The sequence below is a fragment of the Ixodes scapularis genome, unplaced genomic scaffold, assembly GCF_016920785.2.
Source record: "Ixodes scapularis isolate PalLabHiFi unplaced genomic scaffold, ASM1692078v2 PGA_scaffold7__128_contigs__length_106722199, whole genome shotgun sequence".
NCBI classification, from domain to species: domain Eukaryota; kingdom Metazoa; phylum Arthropoda; class Arachnida; order Ixodida; family Ixodidae; genus Ixodes; species Ixodes scapularis.
The window spans coordinates 105,788,529-105,808,248 of NW_024609882.1; the positions used below are offsets into that span (position 1 = coordinate 105,788,529).

Consider the following 19,720-nt stretch of genomic DNA (forward strand, 5'->3'; position numbering starts at 1 on the left):
TTCAAGGTCCTATTTTAACACATACACCACCTCCAGTTTCTTTAGACACCGGAAGCGTGTTTGACTTTACTGACAATGCCACAACACCGAGACAGTTTCTTTAAATACGCTAGAACCTTGCTTGAAGAGGTAGGTGTAAATCTAGCGAACGCTATGAACGAATCACTCGCTCCAAGGTGCGAGCAGACATCGGGGTTTAAAACACGTCACCAGATCTAGATTCTTGGAAGCTGGCGGGCCTCTGAAGAGGCCGTCTACGTAGATTCCTGGAAGGTGAACTTGATCCGGCGGAATATCTCCGATCTCGCACAGCTCTTCCACCTTGAACACAAAGAAGAGCGACTATCACCTTCAAGGGATAAAAAAGATTATATATATATATATTTTATTACTCACTGGTTATTCAGTAAGACAATATTTTGAATTACGCAATATGTGTTTCGCTCGTCACACCTTTTGCCACTGTTTCTTATCAATGAATGAATTGATCGATCGATGTCCAATAGAGCTTTTTCAAAACCCCCATGATTGGGGATCACCGTTTTTGAGGCACGAAGCTTGTCCGAATTCACGTCAAACGCTAACGGTGCCCTCGTGCCCACACTCTAAAAAAAAGTGTTTGCGTCTACTTTCCCGCACAACACTCGGAGAGCCAATCACCACAACTTACGGAAGCAGCTCAGCGAATGAAAATGCCGAAACATATGTTTAGACCAAAAAACGCAGTCTGAGTTGTGACATTAAGCAATGCAAAACGTCAGGCTTGCATTGCTTGATGTCACAACTCAGACTGCGCTTTTTGGTCTAAACATATGTTTCGGCATTGTCATTCGCTGAGCTGCCTCCGTAAGGTGCGGTGATTGGCTCTCCGAGTGTTGTGCGGGAAAGCAGACTCACGGGCTTTTTTTAGAGTGCAGCACTTTCTCAGGGTACGTGGCCAAGCAATGGGCAACTCGTAAAATTGGCGCAGCGGCTACTAGATGGCACGCATTTTTTGAAAAGGCTCTATAGAATAAATTACTTAAAAAATAAATGAATGAATTAGTGATTTTGTTTATTCAAAAAGATGGTAGCTGGAACGAAACGCTGCATCAATTGCAGCCTTGACTATCCTCCCCAGCTTCAAGATTGTTAGATTCCCATCAGTGTGCCACCACTGATAGCATTGTCTTATTCTCCTCCACTTCTAAACGCGCTACTGCCGGGGAACAAGATTACTGAGATTTTTTTATATATATATATAAACGATTTATCGGTTTTCGTTTAAGAATTCGTCGTATCAAGTCGCTTCACGATAAAATAAATAGAACTAGTGTACACACCTCTGCTATGGTAAATTTCGCGGCTCTGCACATAGCTGGATTGAAGTTCTGGGCCGCTCTCCTGAAAATCAAAAAAAGGAAAAACGAAACTCTTGGGTAAATTGGGGTGCTTGTAGTTTGTATACTCTCAGGGTGAGCAATTTACCTAGAAGAGTAAGAACAACGAGCGCTGAGTGTTTGCTGGTGGGTCATGAGTGATGTGCTCACAAAAAAGGGAACCAGCACATCTTCAGAAAAAAGATTGAAATTAAATATTAAAGTATTTTGCTTCATGGTGTCAGCTCGTAGTATGGCTTCGTGATATCAGAGTTCTGCACACATCAGTTTAGTGGAACAAAATAGTAAATGGAATTTTGATTTTTTTTTACTAATTTTAATCTTTCGGACTTTAATGGCGGTCACGTGAACGCGATGCTTCTAGTGGATGACAGTGAAGCGGCTACCAACATAAGGAGGGTCTCTGGTTATCGAAAAATTCCGGAAAAATGATCTCTGCGTAGCGTTTCTGCACAAACTGGCCGGTCTATAAATAATGCTTTGGTCAATTATTTAATTAATAGTCCCTCGATGATTTATTTAATGAATAATCCCTCGATAACTATGTAATGAATTATCCCTCAACAATTTATTTCAGGGGTCTCGAAACCACGGCCCGCGGGCCAGATTCGTCCCGCGGAGGCGTTCCGGCCTGCTCGCAAATGTCCGCGGCCTCATTTTCCAGTTACGCACGCCCCACGGCCCGCTGCTACAAAGGCAAAAAGAAGCCCGCATAACAAAGAAAATGGCGATGGACGCGCACCAAAAGCACGAACGAAGATATGAGAATGAATGAGGGAAAACGGCATCAACATGCGAATTCTCTCGTCGACTACTCATCAATGTAAATTAGCATCCCCATCATTATTACTCGAAGTTCCCTACTCCATGTCTGCCTAACTATGATAACATTCCTTTGCGTTCTTATATATATCGTGGCTATAGATATATATGTCTTGTGTCATAACACTCGCATAACTAGTCGTCCTCAGATCTACCCCTCTCGTTAGTTTTCTGCCGTGAGTCTTTATATGCCAAAGTTCCTACCCGCTCCGATCTATCCTCGGTGAGTTCCCTGCGTAACAACTATTTTGTAATCTTATAATGAGGGACATACCGCAATAAACAACTATATATTTTAATCCATCTTTCGTTTTCCTCACGTTTATATTGTATTTAAATGCTTATTGGGGCCTAATTATTTTTTTTATTTCTTCCTCTATGTTCTATTATGCCTTCGAAACCGCGACATGTCCCCTTCCCGCCCCTTAGACAAAATTTCTGGAGATGCCTGATTGATTTAATTAAAGATTCCTGACACCATATTCAGTGCACAAGGTGAGGGCAAGAAAGGGAACCTTTCTGGTCCCTTCTTGACCTCATCTTTTGCGCTGAATTCGCTGTCAAGGGCTACCAACTAGCAAACAAACACTAATTAATAAATCCTGAATAATAAATTTAACATATAATCACTAGATAGTTCATTCCGACGAGCTAAATAGAAGATCCGCTTGTTGCGACACGAGGCGCGCTACAAGCGGAACGTGGTGTCATAGAAGCTATAAAACAAAACAAAAATGAAAGGCAGTCCTTGATGCTCTCATTTTCAGTGTACGGGTGTTCGCTTTCTGAACATGGAAAAACGAGGGCACCACGTAAAGAACTCGACAAAAACCCCGCTAACAGCTGACTTTTACTTCATCCTCTTCCCCAGCCTAGGCCCTTTCTTCTTTCTTCCAACGGCACATTAAACACTTTCTTCGTGTCCTCGTTTTTCCGTGTTCAGGTGACCAGATTGCCAACAGTATGTACCAACTAGCTCAACTAAAATCCGTAGCTCGAATTCTGAATCCGTAGCTCGAATTCTGAATCCGTGGCTCGAATTCTGAAATATGTATTTTTGTTCTCCTGTTGTTTTGTATCTACCCGCACTGTAATGCTGTCAGGCGCTCTGAGTAAGTGAATGCAAAAATAAAGTTATAAATAGATCCGCCCCCCCCCCCCCAACCATGCGTCTCTGGAAAATCATAATCTCGTTACAATGACTGCCTTTGTTAATCTAACTAATCACTTTGTCCAGTTTAAAGCCGCGCTCCTGGCCAACGGTGACATATGAAATCCGTCGATCGATGCTTTTTTTTTTTTAGTAGCGAAAACTGATACGAATGACGAAGCACATTCCGTAGGAACAAAATGGCGTCATTCAGTTCACTCGTCTGCTTTGCGCCGCCATCCGCTTCCTAAAATCTGCAGCGTCACGCAGTCGGCGCTACAAAGTATGTCGCTACTTGTAGAAAACTCTTATCTAAGAAATTTAATGGCATCCCGTCTCGAATAGATAGATGGAATCTGACAAAACAGGCGTTTTTGCCATCATGGAAGAAGACCTTTTCGGCGTTAAGGTGGGAGCTGCCCTGGATAAGAACCTTGTCTTGCTCAAAAAAAGACCTTCGGGGTCTCTGAGATCCAAGGTTAAAGACCTGTGCACGAACCTTGACCAGCCAGCCTTGAGGAACGCGACAGCCGCCCCCTCAGAACCGTACCTAACTGTCTTTTTCTCCGCAAAAACTCACAAGGCCAATGTTCCGCTCCGCAGCATCATATCAGAAAACAGCTGTTGGCAGAAGCGCCTGGCATCCTTCCTACTCAAGCACCTAACCTCTCTCGATCTCCCTCAACCTTTCCGCATCACCAACTCCTCTGAACTGATCTCACACCTCACCCTTCTCCACGATTCACCTGTCCCCTCAGTCTGTTTTCGTTAGATATTGAAGACATGTATTATAATCTAGATGTCAAGTACCTGCTCGAGTCTTTGAGCAACCCCATAGATGAGAACGGCATGTGTAAGTTCCAAAACGCGTCGGGAGTCTCCGTTAAAGGCTTCCTTTCTCTGCTCGACTTTTACCTCCGCTCGACGCGCGTTGAGTACGAGAGAAAAATTTACATCCAGAAGGCAGGCGTCTGCATCGGTTCTTGTCTGGCGCCCATCCTTAGTGAAATCTTTCTAATGTATGTGGATCGGGCTATAAAGGCAAAACTGGAGTCGACGGCACCCGGGTGCCAGGTATTCAGGTACGTAGATGATTATCTGTGCTGCACCAGGAACAGACCAAACCTGAGACCATTCTCAAAGCCTTCACATCAAGCCCCGCCGGCCTCACGTTCAAAAGAGAGGTCCCGGCACGGGGTACTCTTCAATTTTTAGGACTACAACTTAGTCTCCGACCCGGGGGGTTGGGCTGGGAATTCAAACAAAGATCAGAAAAAAACCGTTCTCCCCTTCACCAGCGCCCACTCAAAAACAGTCAAGCTAGACCTGGTTAAAGGGGCACTGACACATCAAAATCATATTTTTTTTTATTATCCGAAACGGTCGAAAACGATGCCGGGACATTACTCTCAAAATTTGAAATTTGGGAATTCAGTATTCGTGAAGTAAAAAAACAATTTCCAAATGCCGAATTCGAAGTTCCCGCGCGATCGGCGCCGGTGCCTTGACGTCAAAAATTGCGGAGACCTGAGAGTCCCCTTTCCTGTCACCACTCCCTGCTGTTGCCATGGCGACCCAAAGCGAGGAGGAAAGGAGCGAGCGCCGGCTGGCGCCGGCATTGCGGCGGACCGGTTTTGAGCGGTGTCGCCTGTTTTCCGTTGGAGGATACAAATCCAGGAGACGGCACCACAACGAACTCCCGATTTTTGGTATTTCAAAAAGAAGGGCCGTAGTGCGTTCGCAATTGCGTTAAAAAACATGTTTTAGGATTGCCGTCATTAAATGTTATAAAGATGCCGCCTACAAAGCTTCTAAATTTCCTGATTTTTGACGTCACCGATCAAAAGAAGCGAGGAGGCGAGAGGCGGGAAAATCAAACGCCAAAAATAAAAAGGCGCGCGTGCGCGCGGAAAAATTTTTTTTCGCGATGCGGTTTTTTTTGCGTGTCTATGGCTGCAACTTGCATCGTTTTAGACAATAAAAATAAATACGACCTTTGGGGTGTCAGTGCCCCTTTGAGTCTCTCCTGAAGACTGCGCGACCTAGGTACTGCCCTGATCTAGGCACAAACAGCGTTATCCTCCAAATAGATAGATTGCGGAAAGCCGGATATCCAGAAGATCTTCTGACAAATACTTTAAAGAGGCTTATTACCTCCTCCAACACACCTCCCTCTACACACCGACCCCGCCGCAAACAATTCGCCGTCATTCCGTACACGGACACCACTTCACATCGCCTCAAGGCGCTCGCCTCATGTTTCGAAGTCGGAGTCGTCTTCAAGTGCAAATTCAAACTGAAGCAGATGTGCCGTCAGGTCAATAATCCTTCCTCTCCAAATCCCTGTCCCAAGAAACATGAAAAGCAGTTCGTCCCTTGCCGGAGAGAGGGAATCTATTTAATTCCTTTCTCTTGCGGGAAGAATATATCGGGCAAACGGGGCGGTGCTTAGATGACTGCCTGAGGGAGCACTTCCGAGAGGTCGCCGATCCCAGCGAGGAAACAGTGCACCCGATTGCAGCACATTCGGCAGAGAAGTTATCGAATCTTTTGCGATAAAAAAAATCCGCAGTCAATGTCTCTTCCCCCTCGCTAGCCCTGCCCGATAGAGAGATAGATTATCTGAGCCAAGAGCTCTCCGGGGTGATTAGACGACCTCGGTGATTGGCCCGACCTCAACGGGTACACGCACCCAGCCGTCTCTCCCACCCGCCTTTCCTTCCTCTTACTTCCCCCTCTGCCTCTGCCCTTTCCCCCTTTCCCTAACTCTAAGCATCTAAGCAGAGCAACGTGCGTTCGCACTCCATGGAATAAATTTTGTTGCGAGTTGAAAGAATGTACTCGTCTGGTGTTTCGTCCTCTCCAACAGGCCCGTTAGGAATATAACTTTCTTTTGTAGCGTGAGCTACACTGCCCGAGGTTGAGCAGCTTCGCGTGGCTGTCAAAGAGCCGTGCTGCGCGAGCGCGAGGAGCAGTGACGTCACACGGCGCACAGCTGGCGTGCCGCCGCCGCCACCACCGCGCGCTCCTCACCGGCTTGCGCATGCGCGAGGAGCAGTGACGTCCCACGGAGCACAGCTGGCGCGCCGGAGCCGCCGCCGCCGCGCGCGCCTCACCGGTTTGTGCATGCGCGAGGAGCAGTGACGTCACACGGAGCACAGCTGGCGCGCCGGAGCCGCCGCCGCCGCGCGCACCGCCCCCACCGCGCGCGCCTCGCCGGTCTTCGCATTCCAGAGGAGTGACGTCGTAGCCACGGCACAAGCACTGGCGCCGCCGCGTGCCCAGCTGTGCGCCTCCGTTGCGCAGTAGCCAAGTCTGACGCTGCACCGGAGCCACTTGATAGCGCCTCTCATTTTGTGCGCATAAGCTCACGCTACGTATATCCTGGCATAGCCGAGCTAAGCCAGCGCAATTTTTTTTCATGAGAACAGCACTCAAAGGCCAGTTGACGTACAAACTTAGACATATTCATTATTTTCCTTTTAACAGACGCACACCAAGATGACAAATGTTATGTCGTTTTATTTTTAGAGTTCCTTGATCGGCCCCTTTGGATCGTAGTTTCGGCTACGCCATTACTTCAACCAAGTTATGGAAGAATGCACCCTAATCAAACTTGGAAGTTTTACGTGCCAAACCAACGAAGGGCATCTGGCACGCCCCAGCGGAGGACTGAGGATTAATTCGGACCACCTGGGGATCTTTTGACGTGCAACCGAAAGCTCGGTTACACGGCACCTTCTTTACAATATGTCTCCGTCATATTGCGGGTACCTCGGCCGGGATTCGAACCCTCCATTTGGTAATCCGTAGGCCGGCGCTTTCCCCCGGAGCCACCGAGGCGGCCGGAATGCACCTGACACCTTCTACATTCCGTTTCACGCGAAATCTGACCTCAGTCACTGCGTGATCAGAGAAATCAATACAGCGCAGGAATAAACGCAGTGACAACTAGAAGACACAGACAAACACAGCGCTAAGGACTGTAGTCTTCTTTGAGAACAATATACAGAGTGCCCCGCCCCCCCCCCCCCCCCCAAAAAAAAAAAAAAAGAATAAAGAATTTTTTTTTTTTTTTTGCAGAAATAATTTATGCATTGCAGGACGATCATTCTTTGCCTTGATGTCACACTAGAGGTTAGGACCAGATGCCAAAGTTTCAGCACTAACTGTTTTCTCATTTAAAAGTTATAAGTGCTGTTTCTAGTTGTTTTTTTTTTTCTTTTTTTTTTTTCAGTGAGGAAATGGTGGCCCACAGCGCGCTTGGATATATGGAGTCCTATGACTCTAGTTACCGAAAACGGGCGAAAATAGGCCGCCATTCCTCATCAAAAATTTGGGAGTGACTTCTAACTTTTGAATAAGATAACGGTTGGTATCGAAACTTTGCCGTCTTGTTCTAACCTCTACTGTATTTCGGCGGCGAATGAGCGTTCGGCAAAGCGTAGTTAATTTTTGAAGTCAGAAAAGAAAAAAGAACTGTGTAAATTCTTTTGGGAGGACACTGTAGATTGACACAAAAGAAGGAAACTGATCAAAATGAGGAACAAATTGTTCCAGATGAAACATTGTGTCAAAACATCGTGTCAGTTTGGTGACTGTAATGCCCAATTGCCTTGTATAAATTTCTTCTTCCGTGTCGAGCGATATTGTTTTGAAAGAAAGCGACAGTCACTAGTCAGCGCTGTGTTTAAGTCTTCTACTTGTTCTTATGTTTATTTTTGCTCCGCTTTTATTTCTTTGGTCATTGTCGGCCACAAACTCTACGCGAGTGCTGCCTCAACATTCGAATAAAACCCGCGTGCCATCCGAACGCCAAAAGAACAACGCCATTCTATTCATCAAGTTTCTGTGCGTGTTTTGTTATGGCTAAAGAAATCATTTAGAGGGCAGGTCCAATGACTTGCGCTTTAAAGGGGCCCTGCAAGGACTTTTTACTGGTCTTTAATTTGCACCGAACCTGAGCGCACTGAACGCCGTAACTTAATGAAGCTTTTCTCTTCTCGAATTTCGCTTTATTTTAGAAGTTATAGGCAAACTAAAATTACAAAAACAAGCAAAAAATAACGTCCTTCACGACGTCCTTGGTTGCTTGAGTGGCCGTGAACTAGAGGAGGGGTAGTGAGCTCAGTGAGCGCTCACGGCTGCCGCGCTCCGTGCCGAGGGCGCGAGGGGGCGCCACTAAAGCGTGTTCTGGATAGGCTGTATGCAGCGGGCAGGCAGAGCGGCTCTCATTGCATTTGCTGCGCGATTAAACACTAATTCGGCATGACACTTCATTGGCCACAAACGACAGCGAACACGGGGTGAAGATCAGTTCAGAATGGGAGCCACTTCCCGCTGCCATACCACGAAACGGCCAAACCGCGAGACAAAGCTGCTCGCCGAAGGCCTTTGGAACGGCTGGAGCCGGTCGGATCCTCCAGTCGATACGACCGCAGCGCCGCCGCGTGCATCCGGGACCTTTCCGTGTTGGCACCTGATCCGACTACTCCTTTCTGGTATAAGCCGACTTTTCCACCGCTTGGTGGCGGGTATGTCGTGGGGTCGTTTCTTGTTTCAGTACTTTATAAACTGCATTTGTTTCTTTTCTGATCTAAAATAGTGAACACAGACTACTTTTATAAATAATTGAAACGGTTCGCACCACCTATATATTGTATTTTGACTAGAAAGAAGCTTTTAGTGGCTCTAACAAGTAGTAAGCCCAGGACCAAAGCCGTCACATATCGTTCGCTTTCGGTACCGCGGGTCGCCCCCGTGGGTGGAGGAGGTTTCCGCGTCGTCCGGTTAAAATATGACGCACTGATATTTAGTTACTCTCTCCGTGCCCGCTGGCTTGCCCGAACCCCAAGAGACGTGGAAACCGCAAAAAAGGTAGACGCTTAAATATGATTGCAGGGCCCCTTAAATAATGGTGTTCGAGTTAGCATGTGCCTCTGTTTTCGACTGCGATTCTACATATAATGAAACAAAGTAGGGTAAACTGTCACCCGGCGAAGCCAAAGTGCGATCGACCCCGCTGAGCTCTACATACTAACCTGAACACAAGATTGCCAGCCTTGTCCGCTCTCCAGGCTTTGACCAGTGCGAAGTCGCCGGTGATGGCATGCTCCATGATGTAGTTCTGGCCGTTGATGACCCGGTGCTGGAAAGCGTGCCCACTGTAGCCTGCTACTTGTGTTCGCGGCGATCACTCAGGCAGACGCGGTTGGAAAGGAAATATATCCTATTTGGCTGTTTTTCCCCTTATAGCGCTACTACTACAAATCGATATGTTAATTAACACGTCGTCAATGCTGTTTACCAAGTAGCATGGGTCCAATATACTGTACTTAACGTTTATTTAAACAAAAGGTTTAGTGGTAATGAAAGGAACATGTCCACAAATCAAACAGAACTCGTTCTCCCGCGCTAATATATTAATTTTTTTTAACTTTTATTATAGAAAACTTTAGCGTGTAATTTGTCCGGGATACTCCTAGGGTATATTAAGTGGCTTATGCAAAATGGGCGATAGTTAAAAAAACAGGAAGCATATCTTAGGCGATGAAATCGGACACTAAGAAATCTATGGTATATTCATATTGTGGACGAGCAACTCTGCGACAAGCAACCTCCAATGCTGTTTTTTTTGTTTGTTTTTTTGTGCTATCTAGCGATTCAGGCAAGAAACATTGGGGATGCCTGGAAGTGGCGGCTGCATTGTTCAAACGTGAGCGATTACTTCTGCGGCGTTACTTAGCCTAGTGTCAGAATAAAAAAATGCAGGGTAGGCTAGGCAGCCGTGGTCGTATAACATGTCAGTACGGCAGTTGCTAAGGCTCCTGCGGGCCAATCAGAACAACAGAGTGAGGCACGTGACCACGTATCCCCGCAGTGCGCTTTTATTGTGAACATGTGAGGGTTTTTGCTGCGTCATACTCACAGATGTGTGCGTTGCGCTCACATACGTTGTGCCTATTCAAGCCGTCAGGACGCAGCTTAGGTCGTAACGATCCCCCTTTGCCCAGTTACGAGGAGAGGGGGAATAGCCGTGGGGCTCTCACACTGCTGGCGCCGCCTAGCGGATTTCCTTCAAGTCCGACCGCTGCCTAAGCTACAATCCGATAAATCCGATCAAACAGCACCAAAAGAAGCATCGTTTCGGCCCTCGGTGCTTTCTAGGTCGGCTATCACAGGCTGAACCGATCGTAGATTGCACAGCAAAAAGCGCAAAACCGCGGTGCGTGAGTGGTTTAGACCTTCGCAAAAATCGCTTTCTGAGCGCTGTCCTCTTTGTTTGCTGGGCTGTGAAACGCTTTCCGAGCATCCGCTGTGGCTCTACTGTGTGGCATATCAGACGCTACGCATGCGTCCACAGCTCAGTGACAGCATTTTGCGCCCGGGTAATAAGCGATGGAAAGGTCTATTGCCTGCGACAGGAAGCGCATGAAGGCGCCGTGACAATGCGCTTTTGGCGCTTTTGGCGCTTTGTCTCCAACGGGTCGTAGTGTCGGCTTCGGTCGGAATTCATCTGAAAGGGAGTTTAGTACAGTGGTACGAGCCTGTAGTTAGATCATATGTAAAGGCTTTCGCTCGAACACTCCTACCGAACCATGATGAGATTACACAGTACAAAAGTAAAATTGTAAACCAAAATTCAGTTTCACAATTGCAGGTGTAGTCAAACAACTTTGTGGACTTGTGCGAGTTATGGGTTACGACATTCAAAACGTGTCTGAAATAAAAAAAAAAAAAGTGGGGCAGAAATATTCCAAGCAGCCAAGATCTGGCCAGTCATTGGCAAACGGCTGGAAATTGTCCTTTGGCCAGTGGCCAGAGAGTGGTTGATGACTGGCCTTTCTGTGACCATTGGCCAATGGCCCCTGACCATCAGCCATCGGCCGACCATTGGCCGATGATTGGCAACTCCTTGACCATTGGCCAAAAGATCATCGCGAGCCATTGGCCAATGCTTGGCCAAATTCCGTGTTGTTTGGGCATATGGCCGAGCCAACCATTTCCTTTAAGGGCTTGCAAAAAACAACAGAAAACTGTCCTCATTAAGTTTCGTGGAGCCTTTGCGGACGAAGCCAGGAAATCATGAAAGCTACATGTCTTCGCTGTTTTCTCGGAATTTCAATAGGTATCAGCCTGCTTTCGATAGCGATCCGTAAGCAGAAAGAACGCACTTGGCGCTTCAATCTGGACACTTGTCTCGAGAAATCGGAGTGCCACGATTGGCCGGCGCTTCAATTTCAAGCGGCGCCTGCCAATCACGGCCGCCGGATTTCTCGCCTACTTGTTTGCCAAGTGTACAGATTAGGGCCTTCCGGCTTCCCACCTCTTTGGGTTGGCTGGCAGCAGCCACTCCGCCTCGTCCGTCGTAGCGCATCGGGACGCCACCCATGTGAACCGGGGTCCCGTAGCCTGTCGGTGTGAAGAACGCCGGAATGCCGGTTCCACCAGCTCGAATTTTTTCGGCTAAAGATCCCTGCAAGCACAATGGGGAGAAATTGGCGCAGAGTTATATCGTACCTGGAAGCAAAGAAATAACAACGAGATCAGAACAAGCACAATGTGACATAACAAAAATCTAAACGACGGGTGCCCGTTCACGTACCCAATGGTCCACTCTATCTGTGGTCCCCGAAAAAAAGCAACGCTGCCGGTACAGAACAATGGCGGACGTGGGATCGTTGTTGCTTCATCTTGTATAGAGGCACTCTAATCTTGAATGTTGTCGCTCGTGCCATTGTGTTTCCTTTCGTATAGGTTGGCACACTCATCTTTTATTTCAAAATATCACGAAGGAAAGGAAAATCTGGCTATCTTAGCTTAAAGGGATGCTGAACCGAAATCTGGATTCCACGAAAGACGCGGCAAAAGCGGGCAGCGGGATGCTACAAACATCAAAAGATCACTCATACAGCGATATCTTGAACGGATGACCGTTTTTTTCAAGAAAGGGTGGCGCATTCGAAAGAAATGTTGACGTCATGTTTTTCCGAGAAGGAAAGGGAACGGCCTCACGTCTTCTCCGCGTCGCCGCCTTGAGGGAGCGAAGCGAAGAGAGGAGGAAACGAGATATCTTGACGTCACGCGCCTCGTCGGCCTGGTTCAATCTCGGCCCCTTTTTTCAAAAATACGGCCGTTCATTCGAGATATCGCCTTACGAGTAGTGTTGAAGGGATTGTAGCGTTCCGCCTACATCTCTTGAATTGTTTTTTTCTGAAATCCAAATTTCAGTTCACCATCCCTTTAAAGGTCAACAGCGTTGTGTAATTTTGTATTTATTTCTCGTTTCCACAAAGAAATTTTTTGGTGACTGGCAAAGTAGTCAAACTGATTCAGCCCGACGATTCACAGTGGTGCCAGATGGTCCCACCAAAAAACCGCCAAACGACTGGGAGGTATAGCCCAAATATAGCCAAAGCCGTAAAACAAATATAGCCCAAAATAACCGACTAAAACAATGCATTTTAAGCCTTATATTGACAATTTCTCAGGCTCATACAATACATGTTACAATCTCTGTTTCAACCCTCAAATGCGCCACCCTTTGTGTACATTATGTTACTTGTGGATTTTTCAAGAAAAGCTTCGGAAGGATGAATATCCGTACACAACTGGCCCTTCCTACGTAGGTTTTCAGAAGTACGAAACAGACAAATGCAGCTTTATTGTGAGGCCCGGGAGATATTATCGGACAATAAAAGAACAAATACAGAAGAACACTCATAACTTTGGGTGTTTCAAACCAGGACCCCAATATCTCAGGCCCTTACTAATATTTCCCCCGCCCCCGGTCTCTTTTTTTTTTTTTTTTTTTTGTAAAGAATAATAGTGTCATTTATTCATCCTTGGGGTAGGCAACGACTAAAAGGTAGTTAATTGTCTAGCGGTGGAACTGCGGACTTCTCATTTTTACAAACCTAGGTGCCTAAGGATTCTCACAATGGGCACCAAATCAGCATTTGGAAAGTTCAGTCTACGTCCGGGCCTGTGGTAATAGCGCAATCTGTTTGATTTGCTCCAATGCGCTGTAGGGAGACCGCTTGATCTCTGCAAGCATTGCTTCACTGCGCATTGTGAAAACCCCAAAGTTTGTAGAAGTTTGAAGCCTTTCTCCTTCTTCTCCCTCCTCTCGGCTAGCTAGCCAAAAGAGAAATTTTTTGTTTCGAAATTGATTAAAATTCCGAAAATTAACTAGCCGAACCTCAAAGTTCGGCGTCGAACCTGAGGTTCGACAAAAGTTCGCCGCATTCTTAGAAATAGCCCAAAATAGCCACATAGCCAACTACGAAATTTGACGCCAACCAGAAAAAAATGTAGCCCAATTTGGCTATATATAGCCCAATCTGGCAACACTGCCGACGAATAAGAGCGTGCTAATAATACTAAAAGAAGCAACAAAAAATGAATACGGGGCTGCACCTTTATCTCAACGTTACTAAAACACTCAGTTGGGAAACTCCCATGGAGACACCTTTCAAAAAGCGGCCCCAATCTGTCTCCCAGCACCGAGCTAACGACGAACACAACGCCACCCTTTCTCCTGCAGCGGCCACTCGAGAAACTGCACGTGACTCCTATTTTGGCTTAAAGAACAGATACAGCGGTAGAGGCTACAGGGGTACCATCCCGGTCTCCCCGGCGGACGCGCCGCTTTCAACTACCGAAGTTAAAATGCACCTAGGGCGGGACGCGCTACCTGAAAGGCCCGCTGAGGCATGGTTGTATAAAAACAATATTAATTGTGCCGCAAAACCCTGCAAACTAAAGATTTTAAAAACATAGCGCACCCCTCTTTTTGTACTAAACTCCAATAAATTTCATACAAAAAGAGTCTTTTTCGTTTTTTTCTACGCAAAAACAGGCTTTCAAAAAGCTCAAGGTGGCCACAGTACAGACAAACGATAAAGAGTGGCGCTGTTGTCGCATTTAGCTCGGTCTCGGTGGACGCCAGCGGCCCAGGTTTCGACGGCGAGTTTCCCAACTGAGTGTTTTAGTAACGTTGCTTTATCTTATGCGAATGTGTTTTTCTTCTTACCTCTTGCTTGTTTTTCGTATGTGCGTTTTATATACGCAACTACTACTGCAAGGTTCACATGAATTGTCATCAAAGCAACGGGGCCCTGCGGCGGAAGATTTTTTTACGCAGATTCGCGCTAGTGCGCATGCCCGCCCTAAAGGACTATACACGTTTAAGAACTGAAATTTTACGTGGCGCAGACTATGCAAGGGTCGTTCATTATCACGGGACGGGACGAAATTTGTGCGTAAGAGAGTAGGTTGATGATTGTGCAAGCTTCTTTCTGAGAGAATCAAACAGACATCTTTTGAAGGTGTGCTCAGTATGAGTTCCGTGTGGACTATAGTCACCAGGTGCGTAAAATATGGTGTTTGAAATAACTAGTCTAAATTTTAAATGGGCCGTAAAAGTCCGCGCCCGAATACTATTGCAATGCTCCGAAATGCTCCGAAATACTATTGCAATATTTTAGAAGAGTAACCAACGCAAATTTACAAGCTAGCCAAGAAATTATGTTTTTTTTTTTTGTTTTTTTTAATACTAGAGTCGACGTGTTATAATGCCTAGGCGCTGTAGGTTGTTTCGGTTAGTAATGTAAATACGTAACTAAGATTGCTTTCACAATCACAAGAGCAAGCATAAGCGTCGTACCATAGGAACATATTCCAGCTCGAGTTCTCCTGACAGGTACTGCTTCCTTATTAGGTCGTTGTCGCCAAGGTATGATGAGGTCACGCTCTTGACCTGTACGAATGAAGAAGCACTACTAAAAGGGCCGTCGCACTTCCAATACATCCTACAAAACACAATCTGCAGACACAGTTTGAGGCGTGTTTTAAGGCCTTACTTGTCCCGGCTACGCGAAAAAGCGGTGGCGTTGTTGCGAAAGATGGTCGCACACATACGTCATCGAGCCCGCGCCTCAGAAATAAAACCCAAAGAAAAGCACAGCGACGCAGTTGCTTCATCACAAAGGCCTTGAATCCGGCGGGGCTCGCCGCGCCTGTGCACTGGGGGGAGCGTGATCTCATCGCCGGAACGCCGTGTGGAAAAGAAGGCGTGGCCCACTGCTTGTAGGAATGCGCTGTGTGTAGGAATGCCTTCCTATTCCTCCACGTAAGCAATCTTAACCCCCGAATTCATAGATGTGACTTCAACTGAAGCCGAACTTCGACTTGCTCAAGTCCGCCTCAACACCAAGTTCGACTTGAAAACGCTCAAGCTGGCTTTTACGTTTCATAGACGCTCCCGCGAACTTCCTTCGTCAAGTCCCGTTCAAGTCGCGAGCGCTCGCGCTGCTTCCCGCCTGGGAGCGAGATTAGGTTGCAATTTTTCTCTTAAAAAGGGTTTCAAACGTCAAAAAGAAGTTGCTTCTTAAAATTTTCTTCATAGCATGTCTTTACGAAACGCAAATCGTGAAAGATGCTGTTTAGCAGGTTTCGAAACTAACGTTGTACGCGTTTCCTAGACCAATGTGCTTTTCCGTCTAGCAACGTTGGCTCATTTGAGCGATGGCTCCTGGCCTGTTTCTTTTCGTTTTGCTCGTTGGCGTCCCTCGCTTGTGGACATAATTGGCGTCAAGTGAGTTTCGACGTCTCCTTCATTAGGAAAACTCGGGAGAAGCTTGAACTAGGATTCACTGAAGACGAGAAACAAATGCTTATCTGGGTTCAACAAGCATGAAAAGGTATTCGAGTGAGTGCCTGACTCCGGTGCCGCGTCCACACGCCTCAACGAGAAAGTTTAAAATCCTCATAGGATCTTCCTACGGGACTCTAGTAACGAAAAAGCGCTTGGAACTCCCGATGCGGAAGGTAAAGGACTGTGAATTGAAGCGGTGCTCAAAGTAGGTAAGTGTTCTACAACATTTCCTTACTGCAAACTATGCGGCGTAGTACTCTCGGATATGTAAACTGTAAACTACGCGGCCTGGCCTAAGCGCTCTTTCGGCTGTTTTAAACGTTATTTCGTGTTGCTTACATGTTTCTACGACGGCTTGTGTTAATGGGCGCCACTACATAAAGCGTTGGGCGCGGTGCCTGTGCTTTCGGTGATCGAAACCAGGAAGTAGCTACCGGGCATCATAGTTTTCGCAGCAATGTTTACCTCGTCGGGCTTTCGCGGGCAAAAACTCTGGCCCAGAACATGTTGTGCATGAGGCAGTGGAACTGTCACTGATATTTGGTGCGCAGAGGCAGGGTTGTTAACCTTCTGTAATCAAAAAGCTCTCTTTAAAATTTTATTTTTTTTTCTAATTTCTATTTGATTATTTCGGCTGTTAATAGTCTCGACGCTGCCACTCTCTCATTTGTGACAGCCGTGGATTGAAGTCAAACCATTTTATACGGTTTGCAGAAGTCTCTTCCCTAAAGATGAAGTCCAGGAGCAGGAGTAGCACCTTAGGAAATATTAGCTTTGTGGTTACATCTTGTATATTTCATGTAAGTGCCTTACATAAACTTTTCTTTTTTTTTTAGGAAGGGAACTGCTTTTTCAGCCAGTGAATGCGGTCTGCACTGGACCTAATTTCCAGGCAAGTAAATGAGCATGGTCATGTTGTGCCCCCTGTGCACAGTGAGTGCCCCCTGTCCACAACGAGTCAGTGTGCTGCTGCAGCCAATGGTGCACTGGTAGGAAGGGGAACCGTCTGTTGAGCAGGAGAAAGATGAGGTAACGAGGACATGAGTAAAGCGCTCAAGCTGTTGAATGCAGCTGCATGCTGTGGTTTCATAAAAGGGCACTTTAGGGCTTAGGCGACTTCCTGTTAGATGTCTATCAAGCATTACAGGTCGGTACCCATTGTCTTCTCACAAATGAGTGACTATGATGCCTGGGAGCACCACATCAATGTCAGCAATGCTGTAAACGAGTGGACTAACAGCAGAAAGCATCTCTTCCCGCTGACGTGACTGCAGAAATTTGCTTTTATGGCCTACCACCGTCTGGATGTAAAAGGCCGCTCATCGCTCTTTCGCCTGTGCGACCATGTCTCAGAGCTGCAGTTGCTTCACTGATTGAAAAGTTGTGGCTGCCCAATTCTGCATGCGACACACTGTTCCAGAGATTGGTATGACATGTTTCAGTACGGCCAGACATTCTACTTGTTCATAAAAACATATGCCGGACTGTTTCAAGACAACTGTGACACCCTGATCGTTTGTCGAGTTCAGTGACAACCATCAGTTCGTCGCTGTACTCTTCAGTGCCGTGTTTATTTGGCTGCTTGAACATCTTTGGCTACGGCAGTAAATGCTCGCACCACTGTAATTGTTTAATAGGAAGTCATTTAGGACCCGAGCCGTTTTTGTTACGACCATGGCCCTCCTCTCGTGTCGTCGTCACATTGTTTTTCTTCTGCGCCACACAACCATAAAGCTTGTGACAGACTAGTTTGCATTCACAAGCTTACGACTCGCACAACGTCTAAGCTTGGAAATATATAAGCAACCTGAGAAGGCTGTTTAGTGACTATGAAAATTTGCATAAACTAGAAAACCTGATGACTGAATTAAGGTGGTTAGTTGGGTGAGTTGGTAATGATAGAACATGGTTAAAATTGTGCACAAATAGAAAGGAACAGAGGAGAGAGAAGAGACAAGCACAAACTCGCAATTCAATGTATTGAAGGAAGAAAAAAGAACAGCCTGTAGCAACAGCTCGAGCCGAGGCCGGTGTGGCCTCGGCTCGAGCTGTTGCTACAGGCTGTTCTTTTTTCTTCCTTCAATACATTGAATTGCGAGTTTGTGCTTGTCTCTTCTCTCTCCTCTGTTCCTTTCTATTTGTGCACAATTTTAAACTGATGACTGAAATGCACTCATTGTGGACCACCGGGGGATAAATTGTTCACCAGCACAGTTGTTTCCTAGATATAAGCACAAGCTTGCACTCCTTCTATTTTCCTCAACTGCCAAATGTATGTGCAGCATTTGGTGTAGGCTATACGAGGTTGGTCAGAACGATTTTTTTTCTATAATTTAGCATCTCAGCTATCTGTAAACAAAACTTCGAGTCTTTCAGGGCCTCTAGATGTGCAGGGCCACCTCCAGAAAATTTTGTGTTTGCCCGTCAGAGCCGCATGTTGGGATATGTATCTAAATAAGCAGCTGTGGTCTGTGTGTTTGTTTGTCAACAGCTTGAGCCATTCCCTTTTTGCAGGTTTTATGTCGGTAGTGTTTCATGATTACAATACAAACAAGGAGGCTAATGCACAGGTTGCAGCCATTAAAATTCTTTTATTTCGGAAGTGGGACAGCAATATTGAGGCTCATACATTTCTAAGTGTGCAGCGAGTAATCAAACGTAAACAAAGGAAGCAATACGTTCCACCATATTTTTAGCACAGGGTTCACATCAGTTCTAAACACAATCAAGAAAAGAAAACGGGTATTTTCACTGGGGAAAGAAACATGCAGGACACAGCATTCACAAGGCATGCCACTTAGAAATGCAAGAATCAAAGAGAAAATAACTTGTAAAATAATGAAAAAAGCATGATCCCATAACAAATGAGAAGATCACAAAAATGCAAACAAGACAAGGATGGAGGGAGGTGCGCATATGAAATGGATGGTCGCTTTGCATACCTTCCTTCATCGTTATTTTATTTCGACTGTTCTAGGTTTAGGTCATTATGCCCAAGCAAAGCATAAATCACATCATATTTGTGATAAACATCAGTTAAACAAAGCATTTCAGTTAGGGATTATATGAATGATTGTGATTAATGAACTGTGGCTCACTATGTGCTCAAAAGTTTGAAAATGTGCACACCGTGCAACATACGTATTATCCCCATTTCATTGGTGCCACGAGGAAAGGGGGTCCTATACAGTACCACTCTGAATTTAGCCTGCTTGTTTTTCCACCCCTTTCAGGTGGCAGTTGCACTGATCTTCCCAACATTGCCCCCTGGCTGGCATGACTGGCAGAGCAGCAAGGATGGCTCATTCTCCCTAGGTTACGTGATGCTGTGCACGGAGTGACCATTTCAACTACCCGACGAGTATGGTGCCTGGAGCGAGTCTTCGACTGGTGTGTTTAGCCTCCTTTACTGCCCATACATCAAAAGTGGTCACGAAGAGGCAACGAATGACGTCACAGAAGTCGAAGTGTCACGCTATTGCATGTTGCGATCCTGGCGGTTGGCCATTGAAAAGTTAAAGAGCAGCCGCGAGTACCACGAGGCGAACACGAGTGTCGCTGTTGTCACGGCGTCCCAACCACCGGCTGCTGGAGCTTCAGTGGACTGTCGAACTGGAGAGTGACCTGCAGCAGAACAGGCGTCTGCCACATTAACCACCGCCGCTGGGAGGATTGCGACCGGCGACAGTATGACGCACCGGGCAGAAATTG

The 19,720-nt window shown here is 46.4% G+C and overlaps 1 protein-coding gene across 1 annotated transcript in view; it reads right to left on the reverse strand.

The window, feature by feature from the left end:
• Positions 1 to 19,720, reverse strand: part of LOC8052907 (succinyl-CoA:3-ketoacid coenzyme A transferase 2, mitochondrial) — a 90,791-nt gene that overhangs the window by 32,402 nt on the left and 38,669 nt on the right. The window contains exons 3-7 of the mRNA XM_042286333.1: positions 15,020 to 15,112; positions 11,678 to 11,827; positions 9,393 to 9,499; positions 1,323 to 1,383; positions 211 to 321 (exon numbers count right to left, since the gene is read on the reverse strand). Of these exons, the coding sequence (XP_042142267.1) occupies positions 211 to 321; positions 1,323 to 1,383; positions 9,393 to 9,499; positions 11,678 to 11,827; positions 15,020 to 15,112 (522 nt within the window). The remainder of the gene's footprint in view (positions 1 to 210; positions 322 to 1,322; positions 1,384 to 9,392; positions 9,500 to 11,677; positions 11,828 to 15,019; positions 15,113 to 19,720) is intronic.